The sequence below is a fragment of the Ammospiza nelsoni genome, chromosome 8 (genome assembly GCF_027579445.1).
Source record: "Ammospiza nelsoni isolate bAmmNel1 chromosome 8, bAmmNel1.pri, whole genome shotgun sequence".
NCBI classification, from domain to species: domain Eukaryota; kingdom Metazoa; phylum Chordata; class Aves; order Passeriformes; family Passerellidae; genus Ammospiza; species Ammospiza nelsoni.
In genome coordinates, this window is record NC_080640.1 from 1397224 (window position 1) to 1424723 (window position 27500).

At 44.7% G+C, this 27500-nt stretch overlaps 1 protein-coding gene across 1 annotated transcript in view; it reads right to left on the reverse strand.

The window, feature by feature from the left end:
* MGMT (O-6-methylguanine-DNA methyltransferase) overlaps nucleotides 1-27500 on the reverse strand; it is a 140134-nt gene that overhangs the window by 17208 nt on the left and 95426 nt on the right. Inside the window, exon 4 of the mRNA XM_059477480.1 lies at nucleotides 15690-15841. Within this exon, the coding sequence (XP_059333463.1) occupies nucleotides 15690-15841 (152 nt within the window). The remainder of the gene's footprint in view (nucleotides 1-15689; nucleotides 15842-27500) is intronic.

Below are 27500 nucleotides of genomic sequence, written 5' to 3' on the forward strand. Positions count from 1 at the left end.
TCAGCAGAACACCAAAACACTGACAGTTCTGTTTTGGGAATGTCTTAACTCCTACCTGGGCACTGCAGGGAGCAAGGAGAGGTTTGGGAGAGGAGGCAGAGACTGAGACACAGATCCCAAATCTGCAACTCAAACCTGAGCACCAACAAAGACCTGCTGGTGTTTCTATAATGCCTTAACTCCAGGTTGAATGATCAGGGACAGAAATCTTCTCCAGGCTAACATTTCCCATTCAAAATCTCATTCCAGCAGCAAATATTTTTTGCTTTGTTTCAAATACATCAGTTTTGGGAGCAGGAAATTGTGCAAAGTAGGTAAAAATAACCTTTCACTGACTTTATGGACATTTGAAATCCACACAGGAACTGCTGTATACATAAATACAAGAGACCTGCAGATCAGAGAAACTCAACCACTGCCTTATCACTGCAAACTCAGCTTAACTGGCCATATTTTATCATTATTTACTGCTGCACAACCCTTCATCCTGTTCTGGAACAGACACAGAATGGCCCTTCCAGAGACACCACGCACCAGCTCAGCTGCAATTTCTAAGTGACTGGGCCAGAAAATTAAATTTCTATTTCCCCATTCAGGATAGGAACAAATGAGGGACTTGCCTCTATTTCTCTTTGTCAGGGAGCTGGGACTCACCAAGAACTTCACCTGGGCAGCTTTGAAATTCTCCTCATCAGCTGCACCCTGCAGACAGAGCTCGGACTGCTCTCCCTCGTGGCCCCGTGTGACAGGAGGTCACCAGTGGCCAACACCCGACCCAAAATTCAGAAATCCCTGCGGGTGTGCACCGAATGCACCTCCCGGTCCCACCTCTACTCTCCTTTTCTCCCCCTTTATTGGAGTTCTTGTTTTTGCCAGCCCTGGGGAGGTCTCACCCCTTCTCCTTCTCCAGAGGAAATAACAAAAATTAAAGTGAGTTTACCTCAATCTGCACTGCTGGAGCTCAACAGAAAGGCAGCCTCGCAGGCTGACTCGTCCTGGTAACGAGCCACACAAACCTGCCCAGAGCTCCTGAATAAATAAGAGGATTTGCTAGTAAATAAATAAATAAATCAATCAGAATAAATGCAGTTTCCTGATCACACTGATGGGAAGGCAGGACCCTCTGGTCACAGGCTGGAACCAGCAGGGAGGTTCTGCAGAAAACTCCTCTCAGATTTATGGATATGCTGCAAGTGTCATTCCAGTATCAATGAACCCAAAACACAAGGCGTAGATAAAGCATTCAATGCTCACACACCTTGATAAAGCACAATTTCCAATTCATCCCTATAAATTAAGCTCATAAACTCCAAAATTTCCAACTCATCAGGACCTTGGGTTTGAGGTCTTGGTCAGGATCATCAACTGCACCTGGGACTGCAAAACTGGGCAGCAAAATTGAGCACAAATTGGGCAAATTTGGAGAAATAAAGTGACAAACCTTAACAAGAGCCTCAAATCCTACCTCAGGACACAAAATCCAGAACCATCATGAAGGAAGTGTGAGACATGGGCTTTAAAATTCACAGAAAGGTCTTATGAGATTATTGGTCACCATTGCAAGGCTCCAACACATTCCCATGAGAAAAAGGAAAGGAAAAAGGGAAAAGGAAAAAGGAAAAAGGAAAAAGGAAAAAGGAAAAAGGAAAAAGGAAAAAGGAAAAAGGAAAAAGGAAAAAGGAAAAAGGAAAAAGGAAAAAGGAAAAAGGAAAAAGGGAAAAGGAAAAAGGAAAGGAGGCTGCAGAGGGACTGGGGACAGGGATGGAGGGACAGGACACAGGGAATGGCTCCCAGTGCCAGAGGGCAGGGATGGGTGGGAGATTGGGAATTGGGAATTGTTCCTGGCAGGGCTGGGTGGGATATTGGGAATCAGGAATTGTTCCCTGGCAGGGTGGGCAGCCCTGGCACAGGTGCCCAGAGCAGCTGTGGCTGCCCCTGGATCCCTGGCAGTGCCCAAGGCCAGGCTGGACATTGGGACACCCTGGGACAGTGGGAGGTGTCCCTGCCATGGCTGGGGTGGGATTTGGGGTCCCTTCCCACCCGAACTGTTCTGGGATTCCATAAAAGGGGAATAAATCCACCAATTTTGACATCAGCTGGTGTAAAACTGATGTTGTAAACTGGAATTTGTTTCATCACCTTACAAGAACAGGGCTATTTCTTCTCCCACACTGCAATATCATGTGCTACATATTTGGAATGTTACACAGATTTGGAACTGGAGGATCTTTAAATTCCTTTCCAATCCAAGACATTCATCCAGAAGGAATCCCTTGCATCCCCCAGGTACCTCCACAAACCTATTCTATATCCACTCAGGGAACAGGGCAACATCAGGCCAGGTTATTTGGCCGAAAGGAAACGTTAATTCTCTGCAAACCTTTGACCACACTGGGTCACCCCTGGATCCTGATGTTCTCCTCCAGCAAGGCAGAGGAGGCTGGGAGGCCCCAGCATCTCTCCTCTATTTCCCCTGCTTCCCACAGAATTGCTTTTATTCTATAATTCCACGTAGAGTTACACTGAAGAGGTGTTTCTTCCATTTCATTTTTCGTCACAGCCCCAAATATCCCCTCCCAAAGGACTCTGGAGCAAGAAATCTGCACCCTCAGTTGCTTTGTGAAGATCCTGCTGCCAAAGATAACCTGGCCTAGAAAATTAATATATGAAACATGCAATGCAAATGTGCTGCACTACGTGAACAAAGTGTGAGATCCTCACTAGGCTAAAAAAAGGAACAGAGAATTCTTCAGCTTTCTATAAGTTCCTTTGTAAATGTGCACGTTAAAAATAATACTCATTAAAGTGCTTAAATGCAATAAAATGGAACTATTTCCTCACTGCATTCAAATGAAATCAGTATTAAAGTACCGATTTTTTAAAAATTTGCATTAATTTATTATTGAGTTATACAAATACCTAATGGATGGAGCTAAGATGTACACAGCACTTTCCAAACACTAATTCACAACATCCTTCCAAGAATGCTGCAGCAGCAGCAAATAATTCCCAGAACCTTCTGGCTTCAGTCTCAAAGTTAAGGTGTGTTTTTGCTTTTTCTTTTTTTCTTTTAAGGAGTATGTATTCAAGCAGCCAACAGAACAACAGGGAAGAGGTGAAGTGTGATCCCATGAAGCCACTCAGCCTCAGACTGATCCCAGTGCCATCACACAGCGCTGCTTAAATGAACTGCAACTGGAATTCCCGAGATCCAAATTATTTAAACAGACATCCTGGAAGCAAACACAGGAGCAGCCCTACCAGTGACCCCTGATGGGATTTCACAGATTCGAGGCTGCTCAATTAACAGGCAGGCCTCAAATCAGTGCCTTGCTTGGAGGAAGTTCTCACAGGTAACCTGCCAGGAGAGGAGGAGTCTGAGGAGGCACAGGCAGAAATTTGGGTTATTTGTTAGTGAGAAGCAGGTGGGGCTGGGGAAACACCCCAGCCCTGCACCTCTTAAAGAATAATTTAATTTTCCGAAGCATCTAAAGAATATTACAGGGATTTCCCTCAGTTGGTAAGGTTCATAATCACACGTTTACCTGATGCAACAGACCTGTTGTTTAACACGGACCTGCAGCATCAGGAAAATCCTCCTCACGCTTCGCAAGCCGCCACGAAAAAGAGGCTGCTCTGCATGCCGTGCTCTCCTGCCAAACCCAATGAAGTCAGCACAGGCACAACATGTTTATACAACATTAAGGGTTCACGTTAAGCTGAAAGCAAGGAGGAAATTTGACTTTCAGATTGCCAAATGAAGAGTGCTGGTGTATTCTGGAGCCTGCAACAAAGGAGCCGGTTGTGTTCTCGCCCACTGCGGATCCCTAACAAACCCTCCTCCCTGGAAGGATGGTCAGAGCTAAGGTCACGGCACCCTCCATCTGCATTTCAGATCTCGACTTTTGTTGGCTTTACTACTTCTTTTGGCATTAAATATGAATGACGTTCCCCGAAACATTTGGAACATTAATTATGAGGAAACGAAGGCAGGGAAACGCAGGGCTCCGGTCATTGTTCACCCACGGAACGACAACCAGGAGCTTCCAGCAAAGTGCTAAAATATAAAAGGGTGATGTTCATTCATGTATTGGTCCAAGCTGCAGCACTATAAAGTACATCAAAAGGTGTTAATGGTTTCAATATTTATCTGCTGCAGGGAAGCACTCTAAAAAGAAGACAGAAAAAAAAATTTCTGCTAATGGCTGTGTCTCTCCATTAAAATGAAAAGCTTAATGCATCTTATAATCAGAGGACAATTTGCAAATCATTAAGAGAAATGTAAAATTCCATTAAAATACAAATCAAGAGTCCCTCACTGGACTAATAATCTTTTTGATATTATTTTGCATTTCACTATTTCTGTTCCCAATATCCAGGCACCACAAATGATCAGTTCTTGAACATGCTATTTACCACAGCCTACTTCTTTAACGAGAGACTGAGAGAAGTATAATCTGCTATTCAGAGCAGGTACTAATGAAGAATTCCATATATTCTGAAATTTAATTAAAACCCCAAAGATTTCAAATTAGATGCAATTTGAAATGCCTGGGGCAGAAATACATGCACTTGCGTGGCAAGGGTATCACGCTGAAAGTTGATACCGTAATTGGTCTTGATGTATTTTTGTGTTGCCAGGCTGAAGCACAGAACTCATAACCATATAAAAATTCTCTGTAGATTACCTGCTCATTGAAAATGCCATCACTCAGGTAGTTCTCTACTAAATTACCATGCTACTAAAATGCACAAAGTGATTCGAAGAGAAGAGTGGCACAGCTGGTCGACGCTGCCAATGAGTTATGCATGCGTCGACGCTGCCTTTTTTCTTAGTAAAATATGCTCAGTTGAATATTAAAATATAATTGGCATTCAACCTAAGTAGCTTAAACCATTTTGTTATCTTCTTTTAAACCGATTTGGCTCCTCCACAGTTATTTTCGAGGATGCGATTCACAAACTAATGACACCATCACATTCAGCTAGATTTGTACTATTTTACATTTGTCATAAATAGGGACAATTTCTACAGCCTTCTAGGGATGTCCTTTAATACTTGCTCCTCTTGAACATCAAAGGCCCAATTCATGGGGAAAAAAGAAAGAAAGGAAAAAAAGGAGTGTGCCATTTATGTTGTTCTTGCATATTTTATTCTGAGAGGAGTGCGGGATGCAAATTTCTAGTGAGAAGTGTGTTTTTCCAGTTAAGTGAGACCTTGCTTCCCCCAGAATTAAATGGTCAGCAAATAAACTGGTCAGGAGATGTGTCAAAACATCCTGGAAATGGGTCAGAAAAGGGCATTCTTAGGTCAAGAAGCACAAAAATACCTTTATGATAATTTTTTTTTTTGTCAGACAGATTTATTTGTGTGCCCCTAATAAAAGAGCTGTCAGAAACGTCACTACATTGTCATTTCCTGAAAAAAAATTAACAATATTACTTAGAAACAAGGTGCTCACCATAGTAACAGTCCCATTAAGCCCATTACCTCTGAGACACCAAACAGGTTAAATGCATATAAGTATTGATGGTATTTCCTATTGATATGGGGTTTTAAGTAAACTTGCCTGAAAGTTCATTAATAAAACGGGTGTGAGAGGCTGTATTTATAAAATCCTTTCCTTTTATCTTGATTGCATGGGTTTTTATTAAGGAGGGGTGCAAAGGTTATGTGGGGCTGCATGTGTGGCAAGCCAGCCAACAAATCAAAGGAAAAATGAATTAAATTAAACTTATTCCTCACAGGTCTGCAATGAGAGCAGGTGCTGAGGTCTGGGGCTCTGGGTGAAGATGAGCACACGACTCTGGATAAAAAAGCCATTTTCCTACACTGGTGGGGTTTTACCACCTTCAATTCTTACCTTTTAATCTAAATCTCATCTACAAGCAGCAGTGTCAAAAGTTACCGGGTTGGTCAAAATGGTTCTTAGATCGGGGTCAACTGATTCCTCTTCCTTCATGGGGAGAAAAGGGATGTGATTTTGAGCAAATTCACTTTATAAAGAAGCCTCACACGCAGGTGGCTTTTAGAGCAGCTGATTTTAGAGTGAAGCTGCCCTGATTTTGGTCCAACAGCGGTTCTGTGGAAATATTTATCATGGAATCATGGGATGGTTTGGGTTGGAAGGGACCCCAAAGCTCATCCAGTGCCACCCCAGCCATGGCAGGGTGCTCCAGCCTGGCCTTGGACATTTCCAGGGACCCAGGGGCAGCCACAGCTGCTCTGGGAATTCCATCCCAGCCCCTCCCAGCCAGGAATTCCTCCCCAGTATCCCCTCACCAACACACAAACCCCTTCTTTCTAAACAGAAGTGTGGAATAATTTGATAGTATTTGATAGTATTTCAAAAATTTGGAATAACAAGATCCACAGACCTCTGCAGCTGTTTCAGAATCCTAAATATTGAATATCCTCAAATTCTCTGAGAACAGGTCAAAATATTGCCATTGCACAGGTGAGCACTGGCTGTGGACCTTCAACCCACTTTTACCTAAAAAACTCCTATTTATAAAATGCTCCTCCATTCTAATTATGGCCTACCTGTAATAATGTTAAGAATACTGGCAAGAAAGGATTGTCCTACTGGAAATACAATTAATTATAAAAAAAATTATTTTAATAAATAAATTAATTAAAATTTATTTTAAAAAATAAATGATCCTCTCACTGCTTTCCCCATGACAGGACAGACACACTGCTCTGTCCATCCTTAGACTCTTCCAAGGTCCAATCTCTGAAAGATTCCACCAAAATCTCATCAACATCTGCAATCAGTGCTGCCAAAAAGGAAATTTGCACCTAAGAGGGCCTGAATTCTCCTAAATGGGCCACATCTGGCAGACAATTTACCCTATGAAATTCAATAATAGTATTTGAGGTACACTTAAAACCACACAGGGCTTCCACTGGAAATTATGGGAATTTTGGTGTGAATTCAACAGGAATTGGGTCAGGAATTTGGAAGATATTTCTGTCCAGACTGCATTTGTATTGATTTTTTTGTTTTGTTTTGTTTAGTTTTGTTTTTAAATACATATAGTTGATAGAAAGCAACGGGGCAACTGGGCTGGAAAAAGAATTAGATGTATAAAAGTAACTGGGCTGTTTTGGGGTTTTGCTGTTTCCATTTTTGAAGGTTGGAGAGGATTGATTTCTGTTTGCAGAAAATTGTAGGAAAGTATTGGATTGTAAAAATCCATTAAATGTCTCACAAAACAGTGACTTTCTGCTTATCAAAACTCCTCTCACATGAAATGGTAATAAAAGAAGATGCCAGTCTCTGGAATTTGAATTTTGAGTTGGCAGACAGAAATAGGAAAGCTTGTCAGCTCCCTGCACTTGAATCTGCCATGTCCAGATATGTGAAGTATGAACGTTTCCGAGCAGATTATTTCACATTTAACACTTTCTAAAAGCCTAAATAGAAATGTATTTGCATGTCTGATGAAGCTGCAGGGTTGAGAAAGGGAAAATCAGAGACATTTATCAACCTTTTTTTCCCTTAATGAATTGAACCTCTACTACCAAATGGAAGAGAATTTCACAAATTGCTGCAAAAATCAGTGGAGAAAATGCCAATTTGTATTTGCCTAGGAAAGGGCAAGTCCTGCCTCCTCAGTGAGCGAACAGAGCAGCTCAAGACTGGAAAATATAAATACAGAATCCCATGAGGTGGGTTGGAAGGGACCTCAAAGCTCATTCAGTGTCACGCAGGGACACTTCCATTGCCCCAGGGTGTCCCAGCCCCAGTGTCCAGCCTGGCCTTGGGCACTCCAGGGACCCGGGGCAGCCACAGCAAATCTGGGAATTCCATCCCAGCCCCTGCCCGCCCTCCAGGGAACAATTCCTGCCCAATCTCCCACCCATCCATGTCTCTAGCTGATACAACCTGCTGGGTTCCCACTTTCCCAGAGAAATGAATTGAATTGTCCATTTTTGCTGGAAAGAAGGGAACCATGAGGAGCTGATACTGGAACTCCTGGTTTCCCTGTTGGCTGCATTTGCTACTTTTCCTACTAAGGATGTTTATGCTTTAACCATAAATATGTATCTACATCTTATATATCTATATGTAATCTATATCTGTATCTATATCTATATCTATATCTATATCTATATCTATATCTATATCTAATCTATATCTATCTAATCTATATCTATCTATATAATCTATATATCTAATCTATCTCTAATATATTTAAATCTGTATTTAAGCTATATCTACAGCTATATATCTATATCTATATCTATATCTATATCTATATCTAATATGTATCTATCTATATAATCTATATATCTAATATATCTCTAATATATCTATATCTATATTTAACCTATATCTATCTACAGCTATATATCTATATCTATATCTATATCTATATCTATATCTAATCTGTATCTATCTATATAATCTATATCTCTAATATATCTATATCTATATTTAACCTATATCTATCTACAGCTTTATATCTATATCTATATCTATATCTATATCTATATCTATATCTATATCTAATCTGTATCTATCTATATAATCTATATATCTAATCTATCTCTAATATATCTAAATCTATATTTAAGCTATATCTATCTACAGCTATATATATCTATATCTATATCTATATCTATATCTATATCTAATCTGTATCTATCTATATAATCTATATATCTAATCTATCTCTAATATATCTAAATCTATATTTAAGCTATATCTATCTACAGCTATATATATCTATATCTATATCTATATCTATATCTATATCTATATCTATCTATATAATCTATATATCTAATCTATCTCTAATATATCTAAATCTATATTTAAACTATATCTATCTACAGATATATATATCTATATCTATATCTATAATCTATATATCTAATCTATCTCTAATATATCTAAATCTATATTTAAGCTATATCTATCTACAGCTATATATCTATATCTATATCTACATCTATATCTATATCTATATCTAATCTGTATCTATCTATATAATCTATATATCTAATATATCTCTAATATATCTATATCTATATTTAAGCTATATCTATCTACAGCTATATATCTATATCTATATCTAATCTGTATCTATATCTATATCTATATCTAATCTATATCTATATCCAATCTATATCTATCTATAGCTATATAATTTATATCTAATCTGTATCTAATCTGTATCTTCTATATCTACATCAATATCTCTAAAATAAAGGGTGGAAGTCCCAGGGACTGCTCCTTGAAGCAAAATCTGATCGTAAATCTCAGCTTAATGACACCTGAACACAAAGGCCACCACAGGACTGCCTAAATGCACTGAACCTGAATATGTGCATGCCTGAAACATGAAAATATGTATTTACAAAAATTGCAGTTTATCCACAAACTGGCACCTGAAGATTCAAACATTCCAGCTTTACTTGACAATATCTCAACCAAGTCAATGATTCTTGCAATATTTTTACTGTAATTTAAAGAAAGGGAAAAGAGATCTGTAATTCATTTTAATAATGTAAATGCTTTTCTTATTGAAATAATTTTTATATATTGAAAAAGTCTATGGATAAGTTGTACGTGGGAAAAATTTACTCTCAGGATACCATAATTAGGGTGAGCAGCACAGCCGCTGAAATCTATTTCAAATGTAAGCATCAAGGGATGTTTAATTTGTCATATCAGAAGCACACAAATTAACAGCCCCGCAAACTTGTGATTTAACTATTCTGTCCACTATAAGAATGAAAAAATACCATGGCTTTTGCTGAGCCACAATCAGAAAATACAGAAAAATTTACTTTTTTTTCTTAATTTGCTGCAAGCTGGGAGTTTTTTATAGTTTCTAAAGTGTAAAATTAGTAAAAGAGAGGTGCTAGGGCAGCTCCTGGAAGGGCGCAGAGTACTGAGGATGTGTTTTGGCAGGGTTTTCTCCACGGGAGCTTCCCAGGGGGACATCCCACAGCCCAGGGTGACGCCAAGTGAGGAGGTTCCCCATGCCAGGGCTGGCATTTCCCCGTGCTCCCAGCAGCCCCGGGCAGGGCCAGCGTCTGCAGAGCAGGAAATCACAGGGTAATTATTGATTACAGCCTGCCCACGTCAGCCGGGCCCGAGAACGGAGCCGCTCCCGGCGCCTTTGAAGGCTCCCGTTATGCACGAGGTGCCTCATCAATATCCCCCCTTGGATGAATAACCTACGCCGTGCTCGGGGGATCGCAGCTCTCCTCCCTGCTCCCCATCCTCAGCTGCTCCTCCCGGGCCCTCCTGCACAGCTGGGCTCTGCCTTTGCCGGGGCTGTGCCACAACCAGGGAACGCTTTGGGCTGAAGGGGCCTGGAAGTCATCAGGTTCCTGACTGTAAGGTTTTCTGTGAGCTGTTTGGGTGGCCTGGAAAGGCCCAGGGATGGCCTTGAAGAGCCGACGCTTCAAAGGACGAGGAGAGACTTCTGATCTTGTCTCGGTCTTGGTGTTTATTAATTGTTTATCTAAAAGATTTTCTTTCAGCCCGACAGAGGTCTGCACAGCAAGTCAGCCATGAGCACACTGCGAGCCCCTGGGCGGTCACTTATCTTTATACCCAAAGTTACGTGTACAATATTTATCATTTCTCCCCAATACCTTCTACCCTTATTAACCGGTGCACTTCTAGTAATAACCAATCCCAAAGTGCCACCACCACCACAGAAGATGGAGGCCAAGAAGAAGAAGAAGAAGAACAGGACACGCCCAAATTCCTCCATCTTACTTCTTTAGACCCCCCCCCTGTACCAAAATCCTAAACCCTGTGTTTTACACTTTAACTAACTTATCCCTTCACCATTCACCCAGTGAATTCCTCCCAGTCCTCATACAGGTGTCGTCTCCTGTGCAGGATCAAAGTGCAGCCACCAGACACGTCTGGCAACATTCCAGGACTCCCGAGCCCCCCAAGGGTGGTCTCGGCCTCTCTGCACCTCCACACCTGACACCTTCCCCTGTCCCAGGCTGCTCCAGCCGGGCCTTGGGCACTGCCAGGGATCCAGGGGCTGCCGACCCTGCGGGGAACAATTCCTGCCCAAAATCCAATGTAAATGACCCTCCTTCAGTTTAAAACCATCAATGCCCCTAGTGCCACTTCCAGATCTCTGACACAGGAATTTACAGCTCAGGTGGGAACAGGAGGACTGAGCTGGACTGAGGGAAAAGCTCAGCAAGGAGCAGAACCCCAGGGCTGCTGCTCATCACAGGGCGAAGGAAAACTCTGCTGTGTCTCCAATTTCCTCTGTCCTGTGCTCTAATGAGCCATCTGGTCTGCAAACACACAGCACAGCCACCCCGTGCCACCCTGTGCCATCCTGTGCCACTGCAAACACAGCACATCCACCCCTGTGCCATCCCACTGCAAACACACAGCACAGCCATCCCGTGCCACCCTGTGCCACTGCAAACACAGCACAGCCATCCTTGTGCCATCCCTGTGCCATCCTGCCACTGCAAACACAGCACAGCCACCCCTGTGCCACCCTGTGCCACTGCAAACACAGCACAGCCATCCTGTGCCACCCCACTGCAAACACAGCACAGCCATCCTGTGCCACCCCACTGCAAACACAGCACAGCCACCCCTGTGCCATCCCTGTGCCATCCCTGTGCCACCCTGTGCCACTGCAAACACACAGCACAGCCACGCCGTGCCACCCTGTGCCACTGCAAATACACAGCACAGCCACCCCTGTGCCACCCTGTGCCATCCCACTGCAAACACACAGCACAGCCACCCCTGTGCCACCCTGTGCCATCCCACTGCAAACACACAGCACAGCCACGCCGTGCCACCCTGTGCCACTGCAAATACACAGCACAGCCACCCCTGTGCCACCCTGTGCCATCCCACTGCAAACACACAGCACAGCCACCCCTGTGCCACCCTGTGCCATCCCACTGCAAACACACAGCACAGCCACCCCGTGCCACCCTGTGCCACTGCAGCCACCCCACTCCACAGCACCACAAAGGGAGGGCAGGAAATTCAGGAGTGGCCAAATCAGCGTCACCTTCCCCGTGTCCCAGCCCTCAAAACAACAACATTCAATTTTCCTCTTTGTACAGAAAGGGAGCTAATGACCAGGCTCCATTAAGGGCCATTAATCATTTCCCATTAGGAATGTGCAGGGGATTTTCCGAGATGCCCCACTCAGAGCAGTGGGAGAAGCTGACTTTGCTCAGTGAAATTTCATGGGTTGTTGAAATTTTGTTCCACATTTTCAATTATGTTTGGAAATAAATATAATGGCTGCATATAGGCTGGAGAGAGCCAGTAAGGGGAGAACTCCTGGGGGCGTTGGGAAACCCAACTTTTCCCTCTCCACAAATCCCTGACAGGCAGTCAGGGGGGGTCAGGCTCTGCTCCCAGGGAACAAGGGACACTTCTGGGGGAAACGGCCTCAAACTGTGCCAGGCAGGTTCAGACTGGAAGTTAGGGAAAACTCCTTCATGGGAAAGCTGCCCAGCCCTGGCACAGCCTGTGCAGGGCAGTGGTGGAGTCACCATCCCTGGAAAAACTCAAAAACCACGTGGATGTGGCACCTGGGGACACGGATTAGGGGTGAGCATGGTGCTGGGGCTGGAAGGGTTGGGCTGGGTGACCTTAAAGGTCTTTTCCAGCCCTAATGGTTCTGTGATTCTCCTGCCTGCCTCAAGACTCAGACTCCAGCTTTGCCAATGCCAAGGTAAGAGAGGAACGGTTGATTTTGTACTTTAAACACATTTCTCCTGCTTAACAGTAATTTAGAAAATGAAAGACACTTTGGACAAGTTTAAGATATAGGAGAAGCCACTGAAACAGCAGATACTGAATTATTACAGAATTTCTTAATGAATATAAAGCAGATCATCTCTACTTTCTGCATCTGCAAATCTCTCTGCTTTTGGTATGTCAGAGCTGATTGTCATGATTTTTCTGTCCACAAGGAATGATGTCCTCAAAGCTGGCACAAAAGCAGTTGCAGAAAACTGACCATGAACTGAGAAGTGTTTCATCCCAAAAGCACTTTATACATTTTTTTTTTTGTTAGACGAGAAACCTTTTTAATGCGTTTTTTTGGCATAACCAAAACCCTTCTGGTCCCCAGATAAAGTTAGTGCAGAAAAATAAAATAAAATTTGATGTAAGCACTGATTAGGAAGAATTTATGCAACAGTCAAGTGATTACAAAAGCACTTGAGGATGGAATTTGAACCCTCTCTCAAAGAGCAATACTGAACATGGTCACACTTACAGGGAAGGGGGGAAAAGGGCCAAAGGTTTTGATGATCACGGAATCACAGAATTCCAGCCTGGTTTGGGCTGGGGGGACCTGAAAGCTCATCCAGTGTCACCCCTGCCATGGGCAGGGACACCTGGCACTGCCCCAGCCTGCTCAGGGCTCCTGGTGCTGAACAGAAATGTGAAAAGTCAGAGTGATGAGAAAAAGCCTGTCTGGCTTTGGATCCTCAGCTCTCACTGATGTTTGTTCTGCGTTTTTCAGCGCCCGGAGAAACGAGCAGGCACTTTCAAATGTAAATGTGCAAAAGCAAATAAATACCAAATTCCTAATTTAGCAGAACTGCAACTCTGATGTGCAGATAAACTGAAGTGCAATCCATCAGAATTTTACTTTTACATCACCTTTCTCCTAAATAACTTTTAAAACCAGTTCCTTCCAACTTTGCACATCTATTTCCACATTCCTTCAAATGCAATATTTTTCGGTTTTATGAAAGTATCAGTAGGAGAAAGTGACAGAAGAACAGAAATGCTCTCACATCGTTGTGATTTGAGGCAATTAATTCTTCATTAATGTTTCCATGATGTAGGAGCCTTCCCCCAATAAAACACACACATACAGACCTGGGCCAGGCCAGGAGCAAATGAGGGAGGTAAATTTAAAAAAATTGGATGTGCACATGCAGAAATGGGAGCCCTGCCCTGCAGCCCAGCTGGGCACACCCAAACCCCCCAGCACAGTGGGCACTGGCACCCCAGTGTCACCTCACAGGGCCAGGGAGCTGCAGGGACCCTCAGGTGATGCCCAGAGCCACGTCCCAGCCCTGCACAGCTCCTGGTTCTCAGACTGGATGTGCTGAAGAACTTTCCTTCCTTTGCTCAAAAATTCAAGGGTGCTGATTGTTTCCCTTCGGAAGCTCCCTATTAACAAATATCCTTATTTTTCCTCTTTTAAAAGTTCTTCAGTGCCTTATGAAACATCAAAATTTACAAACAAAACGTTAAAAAAATATCTAAATAAAACATTACTTTTTTTTCCTTTCCATTAGTTTTCCTGAATGGGTTCCTGAATTCTTTTTGGCTGTGTGAATGAGATTCCTTGGTGTAAGCACTGCTGCTGGTTTGGGGTTCAGCCCTGAGAGGTCTGAGAGGAAGGTTGTGCCCTAGGGATGGACCAAAGCCTTCCATAAAAGAACCTCAAAAGCCATGACATCGCTCCTGTCAGGGAGCTGTAGAAGTGATGTCAATGCCTCAGCCCCCTCTTGGTGGCCAAAAGCTGCTTTAGGCAGCCCCAGCTCCCGGAGCAGCTCCCAGCCCTCCAGGTGTGCTCACAGCCCAACCTTTCAGCTGAACCATGTCCCTTTATAGGGCAAGGATGAGGGAGACGGGGGCCAGGGGCTGATGGCAGAGGGCAGGGGGGGTGGTGTCACAGACATCTTTTATGGAAAATCCTTTCCCTCAAGGATTTTCCCTCCTGAGAAGCTGGGAGGCCTCAGGAACAAAATGCAAACAATGGTTATCTGCTGCTGTGGGATGCAACAGGTGTGTAAGGTTTCGGTGATGTTTAGGTGGCCTGGAAAGGCCCAGGGATGGCCTTGAAGAGCTTGGCGCTTCAAAGGACGAGGAGAGACTTCTGATCTTGACTCGGTCTTGGTGTTTATTAATTGTTTATCTAAAAGATTTTCTTTCAGCCCGACAGAGGTCTGCACAGCAGCCAGCCATGGGCACACTCCCCAAACCCCCGGGCGGTCACTTATCTTTATACCCGAAGTTACGTGTACAATATTTATCATTTCTCCCCAATACCTTCTACCCTTATTAACCGGTGCACTTTTAGTAATGACCAATCCCAAAGTGCCACCACCACCACAGAAGATGGAGGCCAAGAAGAAGAAGAAGAAGAACAGGACACGCCCCAATTCCTCCATCTTACTTCTTTAGACCCCCCTGTACCAAAATCCTAAACCCTGTGTTTTACACTTTAACTAACTTATCCCTTCACCATTCACCCAGTGAATTCCTCCCAGTCCTCATACAGGTGTCGTCTCCTTTGTAGGATCAAAGCCCAGCCACCAGACACTTCTGGCAACATTCCAGGACTCCCGAGCCCCCCAAGGGTGGTCTCGGCCACTCTGCACCTCCACCCTGAGGTGCTGAGATCCCACACAGGTGCAGCTGGGATTGGTCTCATGGGGTTGTTTCTGATTAATGGCCAATCTCAGTCAGCTGGCTCGGACTCCCTAAGACACAAACCTTTGTTATCATTCTTTCCTTTTCTATTCTTAGCCAGCCTTCTGATGACACCCTTTCTTCTATTCTTTCAGTGTAGTTTTAATGCGTTATATACCATAAAATAACAAACCAGCCCTGCGAACCACGGAGCCAGATCCTCGTCCCTTCCCTCGGCCCGGAAGCCCTGTGGGCACGGTCCCGGGTGGCACTGACCTCTCCGGAGCAGGGGGTGGTGCAGGGCTGGCAGGGGCAGGCTCCCCGTGCTGGCAGGCTCACAGAAGTAGGCGCGCAGCCAGGCCGTGCACTGCCGCAGGGGCTCCGGCAGCTCCTCGCACGCCTCGCACGCCACCGAGGGCTCTGCCCTGCTGGGACACAGAGAAAGGCAGGGTTACGCTGGGCACAGTGACAAAACCAGGCCGGACAGGGCTCTGAACAACCTTGAGCAGAGCGAGGCTTGGAGGTCCCTTCCACGCAAAACAACTCTGTGGTGCTGCGATAAAACCCAATATTCACACTCTGTCAGCAAAATAAAAACCCCTAAACCTTTCATCTGGAGCCAGACCTCTTTTCTTCTCTTCTCAGAGAAAAGCGAAGGCATTCCTCAGAGCAGTAACAAAACCTCACCCTCACCACCCCTACAAAGGCAGAACAGTGTTATGAACACCTGTAAGAAAGCCCAGGAACGAGGGCACAGCCACGCCAGGGAGCAGGAACACCCCCCAGGCCAGGTGGGTGACACATCCTCGTGCTTCCAGGAGGGGTGGAGGGGAGGCTCCTGCTCCGTGTCCCCTGGGGGAGCAGTCCCCTGTCCCCAGGCCATCCCTGGGGAAGCAGGGAAGGAAGCAGCTCTCCCTTCCTCCAGTGCCGTGGCAGGTCTCTGCTTCCCTCCCCTGATTGAATTGGAAGGAAGCAATTGAGAATTCATTTGATTTTCAGTGGCAGCTCGTGCTGGCAGGGGCTGAGGAGCAAAGTGAGCCAACAGAAAGCACCTGTAAATAAAAATGGGCTTCTTCCCTTGCTCCTTTTTCTTTTTTCTTTCCCCCTGGAAGAGCAAGGTGTGGATGAGGGGGTGAAAAAGGGAGCCCTGGACTTGTGTCCAGCTGTGCTTTCCAAGCTGGATGTTTCCAGGGGTGCACAGCAGTGCTGGGAAGGGGGTGGAGGTGCTCTCCTGGTGCTTCCCAAGGCTGGGGTGGGGTAGGGGGGACTCTCACAACTGCAGAGACCCGTGTGAGGACAGCAGCAAACACACAGTGCATCCATGGGAAATGATGGAGACAACAACATCCAGGGTGATGGAACAGCAACCCCTGCCAGCAACCTTCCCAAATCCAGAACCCTCACCACCATCACCCAGAAATTTCCTGATTCTTGCAGCTTTGTCTCCCAGCTGGAAATAAACCCAGAGGCAGAGGTTGTGCTAGACCTCAACAGCAGAGTCTTCTGGTTTTCCCTGAAAGTCCCAAAATTCCTGAAATAATTCCCAAAATAACCCCCAAGATTTCCCAAATAATCCCTGAAATTCCCCCCAAAAAAGCCCCCAAATGCCCAAAATAATTCCAAAAATTTAAAAAAAAAATTCCCAGAATTCCCAAAATAGTTCCCCAAATAATCCCTGACATTCCCAAAATTACAAAAAATAATCCCTGAAATTCCCCAAAAAATCCACAAAAAGTCCCCAAAATTTTCCCAAAATTATTCCTGAAATTCCCAAAAAAAATCCAGTTTGGTAGCAGTTAAGTGCAATTTTATTTCTCTTTCCATTTATTTATCAAATCCATGCTTTTGACTTTATGTATGTGAAGTAGGATCAAGTTGCTTTTTAAACCTGGTGTCTGCTTTATGCTGTTTTTCTGATTAATAATATCTTTGCTTAAAGAAAAAGCATGAGAATCCATGCACAAACTTTTGTGCACAAATCCCCATGGCATGGACTTCAAACCAAGCTCCCAACACCACGGATAATCCATAATTTCACACAGGTACAACACAGCAGAATGTGGCTCTGTTTTACTATGAATTGTTAGAGCTACAACAAAATAACAATGAGAGACTATAATAACAACAACTCCTCTGAAACCTGGCCCAGAAGTGGGGAGGCTTTTCTGCTCCATTTATCCAGAAGAGCACCAAGAGTGCTCAAAGCTTATGATGATCTCCTTATGTTTTTCACATCATCCTGTTTCCCATTCTTGGGAGTCTGGAAATCATTTGGGCTGTAATGTCACCAATAAAACAGAAAAATTCCCAACTCCTCACGGCTCTGGGAGCAGCAGCTCTGGGCTCTGTGTGAGGAGCAGCCCAAGGGAACCCAACCAGCACCAGTCACCCCCAAAACAAGTGGGGAGCAGCTCCAGGGAGACTCTGGGAGCACCTGCAGGGCCTGAAGGGGCTCCAGGAGAGCTGCAGAGGGACTGGGGACAGGGATGGAGGGACAGGACACAGGGAATGGCTCCCAGTGCCAGAGGGCAGGGATGGGTGGGAGATTGGGAATTGGGAATTGTTCCCTGGCAGGGCTGGGTGGGATATTGGGAATTGGGAATTGTTCCTGGCAGGGCTGGATGGGAGATTGGGAGTTGGGAATTGTTCCCTGGCAGGGCTGGGTGGGATATTGGGAATTGTTCCCTGTGAGGGTGGGCAGCCCTGGCACAGGTGCCCAGAGCAGCTGTGGCTGCCCCTGGATCCCTGGCAGTGCCCAAGGCCAGGCTGGACACTGGGGCACCCTGGGACAGTGGGAGGTGTCCCTGCCATGGCAGGGGTGGCACTGGGGGGGTTTTAAGGTCCCATTTAAGGTCCCACTCCAAGCCAAACCATCACACACACGTTCCTCACTTCTCCAGGTGCTCCCTGGCAGGAGTGTTTGGAGGGAATTTATTTTTAATTTTCTTTTTAATTGCTGCTTTTAATGGCAGTGCCCTGCCACCGCTGAACATCTCCAGATGTTTCTGGTGGGGCCATTCTCCCAGCAATCCAACACCAGAGGCTTTCCCAACACCTGCCACCCCCACCTCGGCCAGGAAAGGGAAGGCTCTGCAAGGCAGGAATGAATTTGCTCTCCAGGAATGCCCTGAGCTCTTTTCCTGGAGGACACACACTCCACGTGCCAACACACACAGCCAGAGCTTCAAACTGGCAGGGAGTTGGAAAAAAAAAAAAAAAAAAAGAAAAACCTTCACATTAATTTTGCTTGGCAACAGCTATTCCTGGGAATTTGACAGCTTTAATAAAGAAAAAGAAGGCACACAACTCATGCATGAGTGTCTTCTGCTTGCCCTCCTCCCCTCCCTGCCCTTCCCTCTCCAAACTTGCATAGCACAACTTCCACAAACTGCCTCGGCATTAAATATCGCCCTGAAAGCACCAGCTGCCTTTTAAAGGATTTTCTCAGGCTTCAAAGCCTTAAGCACGTTTCAAAGAGCTGAGTCCAAGTGGTCTGAAAACACTGGTGAGAGGAGCAGAGGAGTCACATCATGGGAAATTCCCCCCTGGAAGGAAATCCCTCTGCCCGGTGTCGGATTCCTTGGAAGGTTTCTCAACTCCCTGCTCCAGGCACGGATCTTTGAGCACCTCTGGGTCAGGATGGACAGGAACAAGTGGAAATTGAGAGAAAAACACACACCTGAGAGTCACCTGGTATGAGCCACCTGGGCCTGAACTTTGGGAATGAAAAAATAAAAAGGAAAGGAAAGGATCACAGAGGCACCAGCAGCACACGGAGGGGTGGCCCAAGTGGCCTTCCACTGCTTTGCCTATGGAAAGTTTCAGTCTTAAACCTGTGATCAACATGATGCAATTTTGCTTTTATACAGGAAAATAATGTGTGTTCATCGAAAAATAAAAACCCCAAACCCTAAACAAAATATGTAAGAAATCTGACTGCTTTGCTTTCACCCTGGAGAATTTTGTTTTTCCTTAAAAAGTACCAATGTCTTTTTTTTTTTTGCAGTGGGGTTGGAATAATGAAAACTTTTATTTAAACCGCATTAATATTGTTTAAATCGCTTCCATTTTCATCAGAGTCTGTCACTGCACTTGTTTTCATTCCTGAGTTATGCTGGGTGCTGCCTGGCATCCCAAAAAATTCAAAGTGAAGAGTTTTGTATTTTTACCTGGTGAACAACCAACCGTTGCTGTTGGAGTTTAGTGTGCATTTTATATTTCATTTCATTTCCTTTCATTTATGTTATTTTAGTTATTTTTATGTTATTTTATTTTATTTTTATTTTTATTTTATTTTTTGACCCAGAAGTTTTTGGTTTGCAGCAGTGTGGTGCCCTCTAATATGTCAGCAGTGTCACACGTCTGTCACATGTCTGCCTTAACTTTTTGGGGATATTTGGGGTAAGTGGATATTCAGCTTCACATGATGAACATGGCTTTACAGTGGGATGCTTCATTACAACTGCAAATTCCCCAATCAGAAATAAAAGCTCATTTTAAGCTACCTAAAGACATCTAGAAAGAAATGTATATTTTTCCCAGTTGGATGTGTCTCACAGAGAGATTTTATTCAGGCCAGGCACCCAGTGCTGCTCCTGCACATCTCCAGCCTGTGGTGGTGACGTCCAAGAGAGCGCCAGACCAACCCCAACATGGGAATCCACCCCAGGATCAGGGTTTTCACACCCCACAGCTGCTCCACACCATTCCCCCTGCAATCCTGCCCATTCCTTCCCATCCCAGCCCTTCCCAGAGCCTGCCCAAGCTGGGGAGGCAGCTGGCCCTGTTGCCCGATTGATAAATGACACAAAACTCGGATAAGTTTTGTGGGTGCTTTATTAAGGGCCCGGGGAACTGGGGTCTCACGTCCCAAAGTCCGAGCCCCCGAATTCGCGTATGGGTGCTTCCCTCTTATACATGCGATTCACAACGAAGTCTCTAAGGAACAGTTTCCCCGTTCCCCTTGCCTGGTCACAGACCCCTTGTGATACGTTCCTTGGTTCACAACCAAGATCATTAATCCTCTGCTTATCTTATTCTAAGAGCATTGTATTCTGCCTCTAGACAGGTTAGCATTCTTACCTTCTTGCACTAGTTTAATTATTTATTAAATCCCTAAGACTACCTGCTAGGTAACACACAAAACCCAACACACTTTCAACGGCTACAAAACTACTTTTAACAAACCAGTTCACACACAACTCACTATAATTAAATATTTTGCTAAATTTCATTTCTTTTCCAACAGCCCTGCATCCACACCAATGCACTGAGAGGAGCCTTCCCACAGCTCCAGCCCATCCTCCCGCGCCTCCTCACCTCTGCACAGGATGAAAGGAAGGAAGAGCTGCTTCCAGCAGAGGGGGAGGAAAGCAGCAGCACCTGTTTCAGTTTAACAGCTCCTTCCAAAGCCACCGCCAAGAACTGGAAGTTTCTCAGGCGCTTCCAAAATAAACATGTAAGCGGCGGATTGGCTCCGGGATCATCCCAAAGAGCTCAGCCATGATGGAAACCAGGGAAATGCTGGGAGAAGCCATGTCCTGAAGGGGCAGGATGCTCATTATTTATTTCTGAGCTGCTTTTTGCCTCGGTCCTTCAGAAACTGAAGGGAAACAAGGTGGACCTTGGGCTGTGCTGAAAGGAAGGGGATGTAACACGACTCTGCTGGCACATTCCATGGGAAAGCCAGGAGCTGGCAGCTTCCTTAGCATAAATAAATACCAGGAGAATGTCCTAGCAGCTCCCATAATGTATTTATAAAATTGATGTCTATTTATAAAATATTTGTGTATTTTAAACACAATTGATTGGTTGAATTTAACATCCAAAATCCCAATTCCATTGCCTGTAGCCACACACACCTGAGTGTTTTATCCCTGGAAAACCACCTCACCTTCCAGTGGCTTGCCTAAGGAGAGGTTTAGAAACTGAGCCAGTGAAGAGACCCCTTGGCTTCAATTTTAAAATTTTCATTTTTTTTTTTTTCTTGAGACAGAAATGAAAAAAACTCCTTAACTAAATAAAGATTGCAACTCCTCCTAGCCTGGAGTCAACAAAGTGCCATTGATACATGTGGGCACACTCAGAGTACATTATTAATTCTAAATTTTTAAATTTTAATTTTTTGGTAATATTTCTTAATTTAAAATTTTGTAATTTTGTAATTTTATCTTTTTTTTTTTTGCGCATTTTTGTGATTTTCTTCCCCAAAGGTGGGAAGAGTCTGGTTGGTACAGAGCTCCATGAGTGTCATTAGTACAGAAAATTCTTAATATTTATATAAGTTTTTTATATATATCTCTATAGATATATAGATATATATCTATATAGATATGTAAAATTAACAGAGCTCCTAAACCTGAGTAAATTTTTACACTTGCAGGAGAAGTCACTGTTAGTCCTCTAGGACCTGAATGGTAATTTTTGCAAAGAATACATATGAGGGACCAGAATAATTTTAAAATTATTGGGTTTTAAATGGCATTTTTTGTTTGTTCAGCAAATGACTGAAGATAAGTTGTCACATAGCTCTCACACACCTGAATTCCTAACAGAAAAAAGTTGCACTATCTGAAAACTGAAGGCTGTCCTCTTCTCACAATTACATAGATCTGTGCTTATCTTACCAAATTAATTTTCTTTTAGAGAAATAGCTGCTGTGTTACCTTTCAAATGGAAGGATCAGTGATGATTAGCACACAAAAATTAACATTAAAATGAGACTTAGTGAGGCAGCATTACTTGTTCCACAACAACACAGAGTGAGCTGATGTTTTTACTGCAGCCTTCATTGTGAAATTAACTAAAAATGTATTTTATCCACACCGAAATGTCATTTAAGCAGCCTTTCTTTGATAGATGAAGGCTAAAGCCACCCCAAAACTGCAGCTGAATTATCTGGTCTCTAATGACTCCAAACCGATTACGGGATGCAGAGCAATCTCGTTAAATTTTATTCCAAAGCTTACTACACGGGTGTTTTCTCTTATTTTTCTATCAATGAAGCCCAGGAGGTTTCAGGACAATTCATTATGTATGAGACCCAACTTACAGTGCTTGACTGTTGATTAATAGCAAAGTTTGCTGGGTGTACATTTGCAGCATTAGATGCATACAATATGCTAACTTATTCTTCCACCCTAGCTAATTATTTACCAAAATGACTACTTGAGACTACAATTTATTAAATGCATGCATCCAGTCTCGATTTGGCCCCAAAAGACAGCCCGGAATGAAGATCTTTTACTTGATGTGACAACTTCTGGAAACAGTGTTATTAATATTGTAAATGTGGCAAATAAAGAGTTCAAATAGCCGGGTGGCTCTGCTGCATTTCTTCCCCACAACTGCACCAACGAACAAAGCGCCTTTTTAGGTTTAAAATTCATGGCCAAGCACATCCTGACATAGTTTAATTTAGCTGCTTATAAATGAAGTGGCTCTATGATGGGAGGGAGAGATTAAAAAAGGGATGAGAGCTGCAATAAACAGCAATAACCCCAATTCCTGTCGAGCAGCCCCGACACTGCTCCTTTTAAGACCTATTAAGAAAAAATTGATGCATTTAGGGAAGAACATGAGAAATTGGAGCTGAGTCAGACTTTGTCCCTGTCATACAACCTGTGCAATGTTTTCCTTATTCTGTTTTTATCTGCTCTGGAGCATGCAAGTTGTTACAGATCTAACTGGTGAGAAATTCTGCAGCCTCTCTTTAACCCTGGGAAAGAAGCACCTGCACAGAGATTTGAGCATCATATACACAATATAAATTCTAATTAATTAATATAACAAATTATAATTAATCACATAATACATGAACATATTAAATTAATGATACACTAAGTAATAAATAAACACACCTCTTGAGTGAATACAAAGATATTTAAATAGTGTCATTTTTTCCCCAACTTTTGCAATTATTGACATTAAATTTGGGGGCCAAACTGGGCTTGTCCAAGCCCATGATCCCTGCAAAGCTGCTCCCTGCTTATTCCCTGCTCCTGGTGTGCACCAGCAAACAGTTCAAAGGATGGAGTGAGACTCCTGTCTCCACATGCCAAGATAAGGAAAATCAATGTCAATGCCCAAAAGACTCAAGTGATAGCACTGAAGGTCATTAAATGCTACTCACTGCCCTGGACCATTAAAGTTTTGATTGGAATCCTATACAGGGAGACACAGATTTCAAACAAGATCCTGCCCTGGGATGTGGCACTGCGCGACCACGGCGGTGACTTCCCTGAACACCTGAAACACATCCAGGGAAAACAACGCTCTGTGTGTGTGGGCTTGGCTTCCCTTCCCGAGCATTTCTTGTGCTTTCACAGCAGTCAATCCCACTGGGAACAAATATCCTTGTTAAAGCAACCACCAAGTTCTGGCTGTACACCCACCTCAATCTCCCCCTGTGCCTCCCAGTGCCCTTTGCTGTCTGCTCCGTGCCACCCTCCTTCCCTCAATCCCAGACTGCTTGGGGTTGGAAGGGACATTAAACACCTTGTTCCACCTCTGCCATGGACAGGGACACTTTTCAATGTCCCAGGCTGCTCCTGGCCCTGTCCAACCTGGCCTTGGGCACTGCCAGGGATCCAGGGGCATCCACATCTTCTCTGTGCCAGGGCCTCACCATCCTCACAGAAGAATTTCTCCCCAGTATTCCATCTTCCCTTTGGCAGTTTGAAGCCATTCTCCTTTTCCCCTCACTCCTGTCCACCGTCCTTAGGCCACCTTTGAAGTTCTGTCCTTTCCCCATGCTGGCCACCACCACCCCTGCTGACCTCAGAGGTCTGGACCATCTCTGGACTCTCAGTCTGACCTTACTGCCCTGCTGAAGATTTCCTGCTCCACCTCCACACTGCTCACCCATCCCAGTGCTGCTTTCTTCCTGTTTCCCACCCACAGCTTTTCCAGGCTAATTCCTGGCCTCTCCAGATTTCTTCCTGCACGTTTGTACCCCATCTGTGCTAGCAGGAATGATCCAGGCCAAGACAACCACAGTGAGCTCTGGTGCTCATCAGCACCAGGAGCTCTGTCAGCTCAGAGACCTTCCCCAGAGAGACCCGCTCCCCTCCATCAATGAAACCCTTCAAACACCAACAGCTGGGCCCTACTGAGAGAGCACAAATATCCCTAATATCACAGTGACCTCTTCACAAATATTTCCGTTTCAAATCAGCAGGTTTGGCAGCAGAACGACCGGGAGAATTTGCCGAAAAGATAAAAAAAGCTCGTTTTCTGTGCATCTTCTGTGTGGGGAAGGACCACCCTGTTCTAGATTGAGATCGAGCACACCCTGAACCAGCAACAACCGAGCAGATGCTTCACATTAAATGTTTTAAAGCAGGAAGCAGAACTGGAGCCAAGCTCCAAGCACAGCACACTCTGGCCGAGATGTTCGGCAACATTAAGCATAGGTGATATCATCAGCTCCAGCTTTAATTAGGTTAAAAGAAAGTCAGTTAATTTTAGCACTTACAAGAAATTGTTACAAAACATTTTTTCTTATATAAAAGAAGTCTCCCATCAGACCTGGGAGGTCGGTTTTATCACAGGCAATTAACTGTGTTAGGGCTGGCTGCAGGGGACCCTTAAACCGCACACCGCATTCCCCGCGCTGCGCTGCTGTCCCTGCTGCTTCTGGGGACTGATCACCATCCCCAGCCCTTTTCAATGCTGGTTTTTGGGACTGATCACCATCCCCAGCCCTCTGCAAGGATGGTTTTGGGGATTGATCACCATCCCCAGCCCTCTGCAAGGCTGGTTTGGGGATTGATCACCATCCCCAGCCCTCTGCAAGGCTGGTTTTGGGGACTGATCACCATTCCCAGCCCTCTGCAATGCTGGTTTGGGGATTGATCACCATCCCCAGCCCTCTGCAATGCTGGTTTTGGGGATTCACCACCACCCCCAGCTCTCTGCAATGGCCACAAACCCACCAGCCCTACTCAGCACCCTGCCTTGCAGTGATAACCCAACTGCTAACTGGTATCTGAAGTCAAATTTACATTTTTTGCTGCATATCTCAGACAGATATAATCCCAATTATGCATGGATTTAAAAAAAAAAATCCACCAAGCCTAAGGGAGTTAAAATACACATTACAACCCTTACAGTGCAAGACCCAGGTCTCTGATCTGGTGCACGGGGACACTGAAGGACAAAAACCTAAGGCTGAATTATTGGAACTGGGCCCTGACTTTGGATGTCCACCTTGACGTGCGTCAGTGCATGAATTCCAGATGACAGTGAGCACCAAGAATTATAATCAACAGCACCTGCAGATCCTCCAGCCTATTAAAATGAATTAAGATACAGATAAATCAGGAACCTCTTAAGAATTCGACTTGCCAGGACGTTTTTCAAAGCAAGTTCCCAGTGTGGGTGTAAAGTCTGTGACCCCTGAGCATCTCCTGCTCTCCTGAAGTGGGTCCAGAGGCCACAAAGATGCTCCAGGGCTGGAGCCCCTCTGCTCTGGAGCCATGCTGGGAGAGCTGGGGCTGCTCACCTGGAGAACAGGAGACTCTGGGGACACCTTAGAGCTCCTTAGAAAAACTAATATATCCCAATTAAAACAGCATAGTTAATGGAGATATCCACAGCCTTTCTGCAGGGCTTTGAGGTTGCTACCACACACATCAGCAGGATCTCTCCCAAAATGGCATCACCCAGCCAAGAACTGGCTGTACCTCTTACCAATTTGGCCTCAACCACAAAAATACACCAGTGAGGAGAACAAAGAGTAAAGAGCATTTTCCTTCATTTGGATCAAGCTGATGTGGAGTTTGCTGTTCCCAACACTCCACAGTGCCTCGGTCACTCTGGGCAGGCTCTGGCAGGGAGGGCCCTTCTGCAGGTACCAAGAGAGCCCTCCCCTGCCACAGGCCATCCCTGCATCTCTGCATCCAGGAGGAAAAGCTTTTCTCTCAGGTAACCAGGCAGGACCCAATAGTTGATTGGAAAGCCAGCAGGGCACATCAATAAAACCAATAAAAATACTGTTTCAAAAAGTGCTGTTATAATTAACTGAAATAAGAGTCTATAAACTGCCACCTCAGAAGGAGCTTGTTAAAGGCTGAGCACAGCAATGTAATTTAAACACACTCTGCCCTTCATGGACCAGCCTGGCCACAGCATGGCTCTTGCTTCTCCCATCTTCTCCCAAATCTCTGGATGCAGGGGGATCCCTCATTGCTGGATCCTGGAGTTCTGGAGCTTCCCTGTGCAGAGGTGCTGCCCTGGGGTGCTGAGCTGATGTGACCTTAAAGTCACATCTGAACCTCCTTGCACAGGGATTTACAGCCCTGGCACTGCCACATCACAATCCTGGAATGGTTTGGGTAGGAAGGGATAAAGGTTAAAACTCATCTCATCCCACCCCTGCCATGGCAGGGACACCTCCCACTGTCCCAGGTGCTCCAGCCCCAATGTCCAGCCTGGCCTTGGGCACTGCCAGGGATCCAGGGGCAGCCACAGCTGCTCTGGGCACCTGTGCCAGGGCTGCCCACCCTCCCAGCCAGGAATTCCTTCCTCATATCTCACCAAAATTCACCCTCCTTCAGCTCAAAGCCCTTCCCATTCATCCCACTCCTCTTGTCCTATCTCATTCCTACTCCAAAACTCCCTGTGATGGGAGAACTGGGGACAGACCACCCTGCTAAGACAAGACAGACAAAACGACTTTTCATAACTCCATCTGGAATGGGGCAGGAGTATTTTCCCAGCCTGCTTTCCCTCCTCTCTCTGAAGCAGAGTGCCTGGAGATTGCTGTCCTCTGGGCTTTGGGTGCATCTGCATTACAACCCCATTAGCTTGTGTACTACACTCATTAATAAATAAGCTCCCCACTTAAGTGCCTTTCTTGTAAATTGGTTTGTTCTGTTCCATATAAATAATATAAATTTCTCTTATCAGATGTGGTGGATTTTTTTCTTTACCTATGTAGAGACACTCCAGCAATTTAACCTAAGAAGGAGTTCATGTAATGCTCTTCCTCAGCGTCCCTTGTCACCAGCCTCTATTTACCATGGCAGCTGCAATATGTTAAATAGTTAGCATAGCAAAAAAATAATGTCTTTAATAACTGGCATA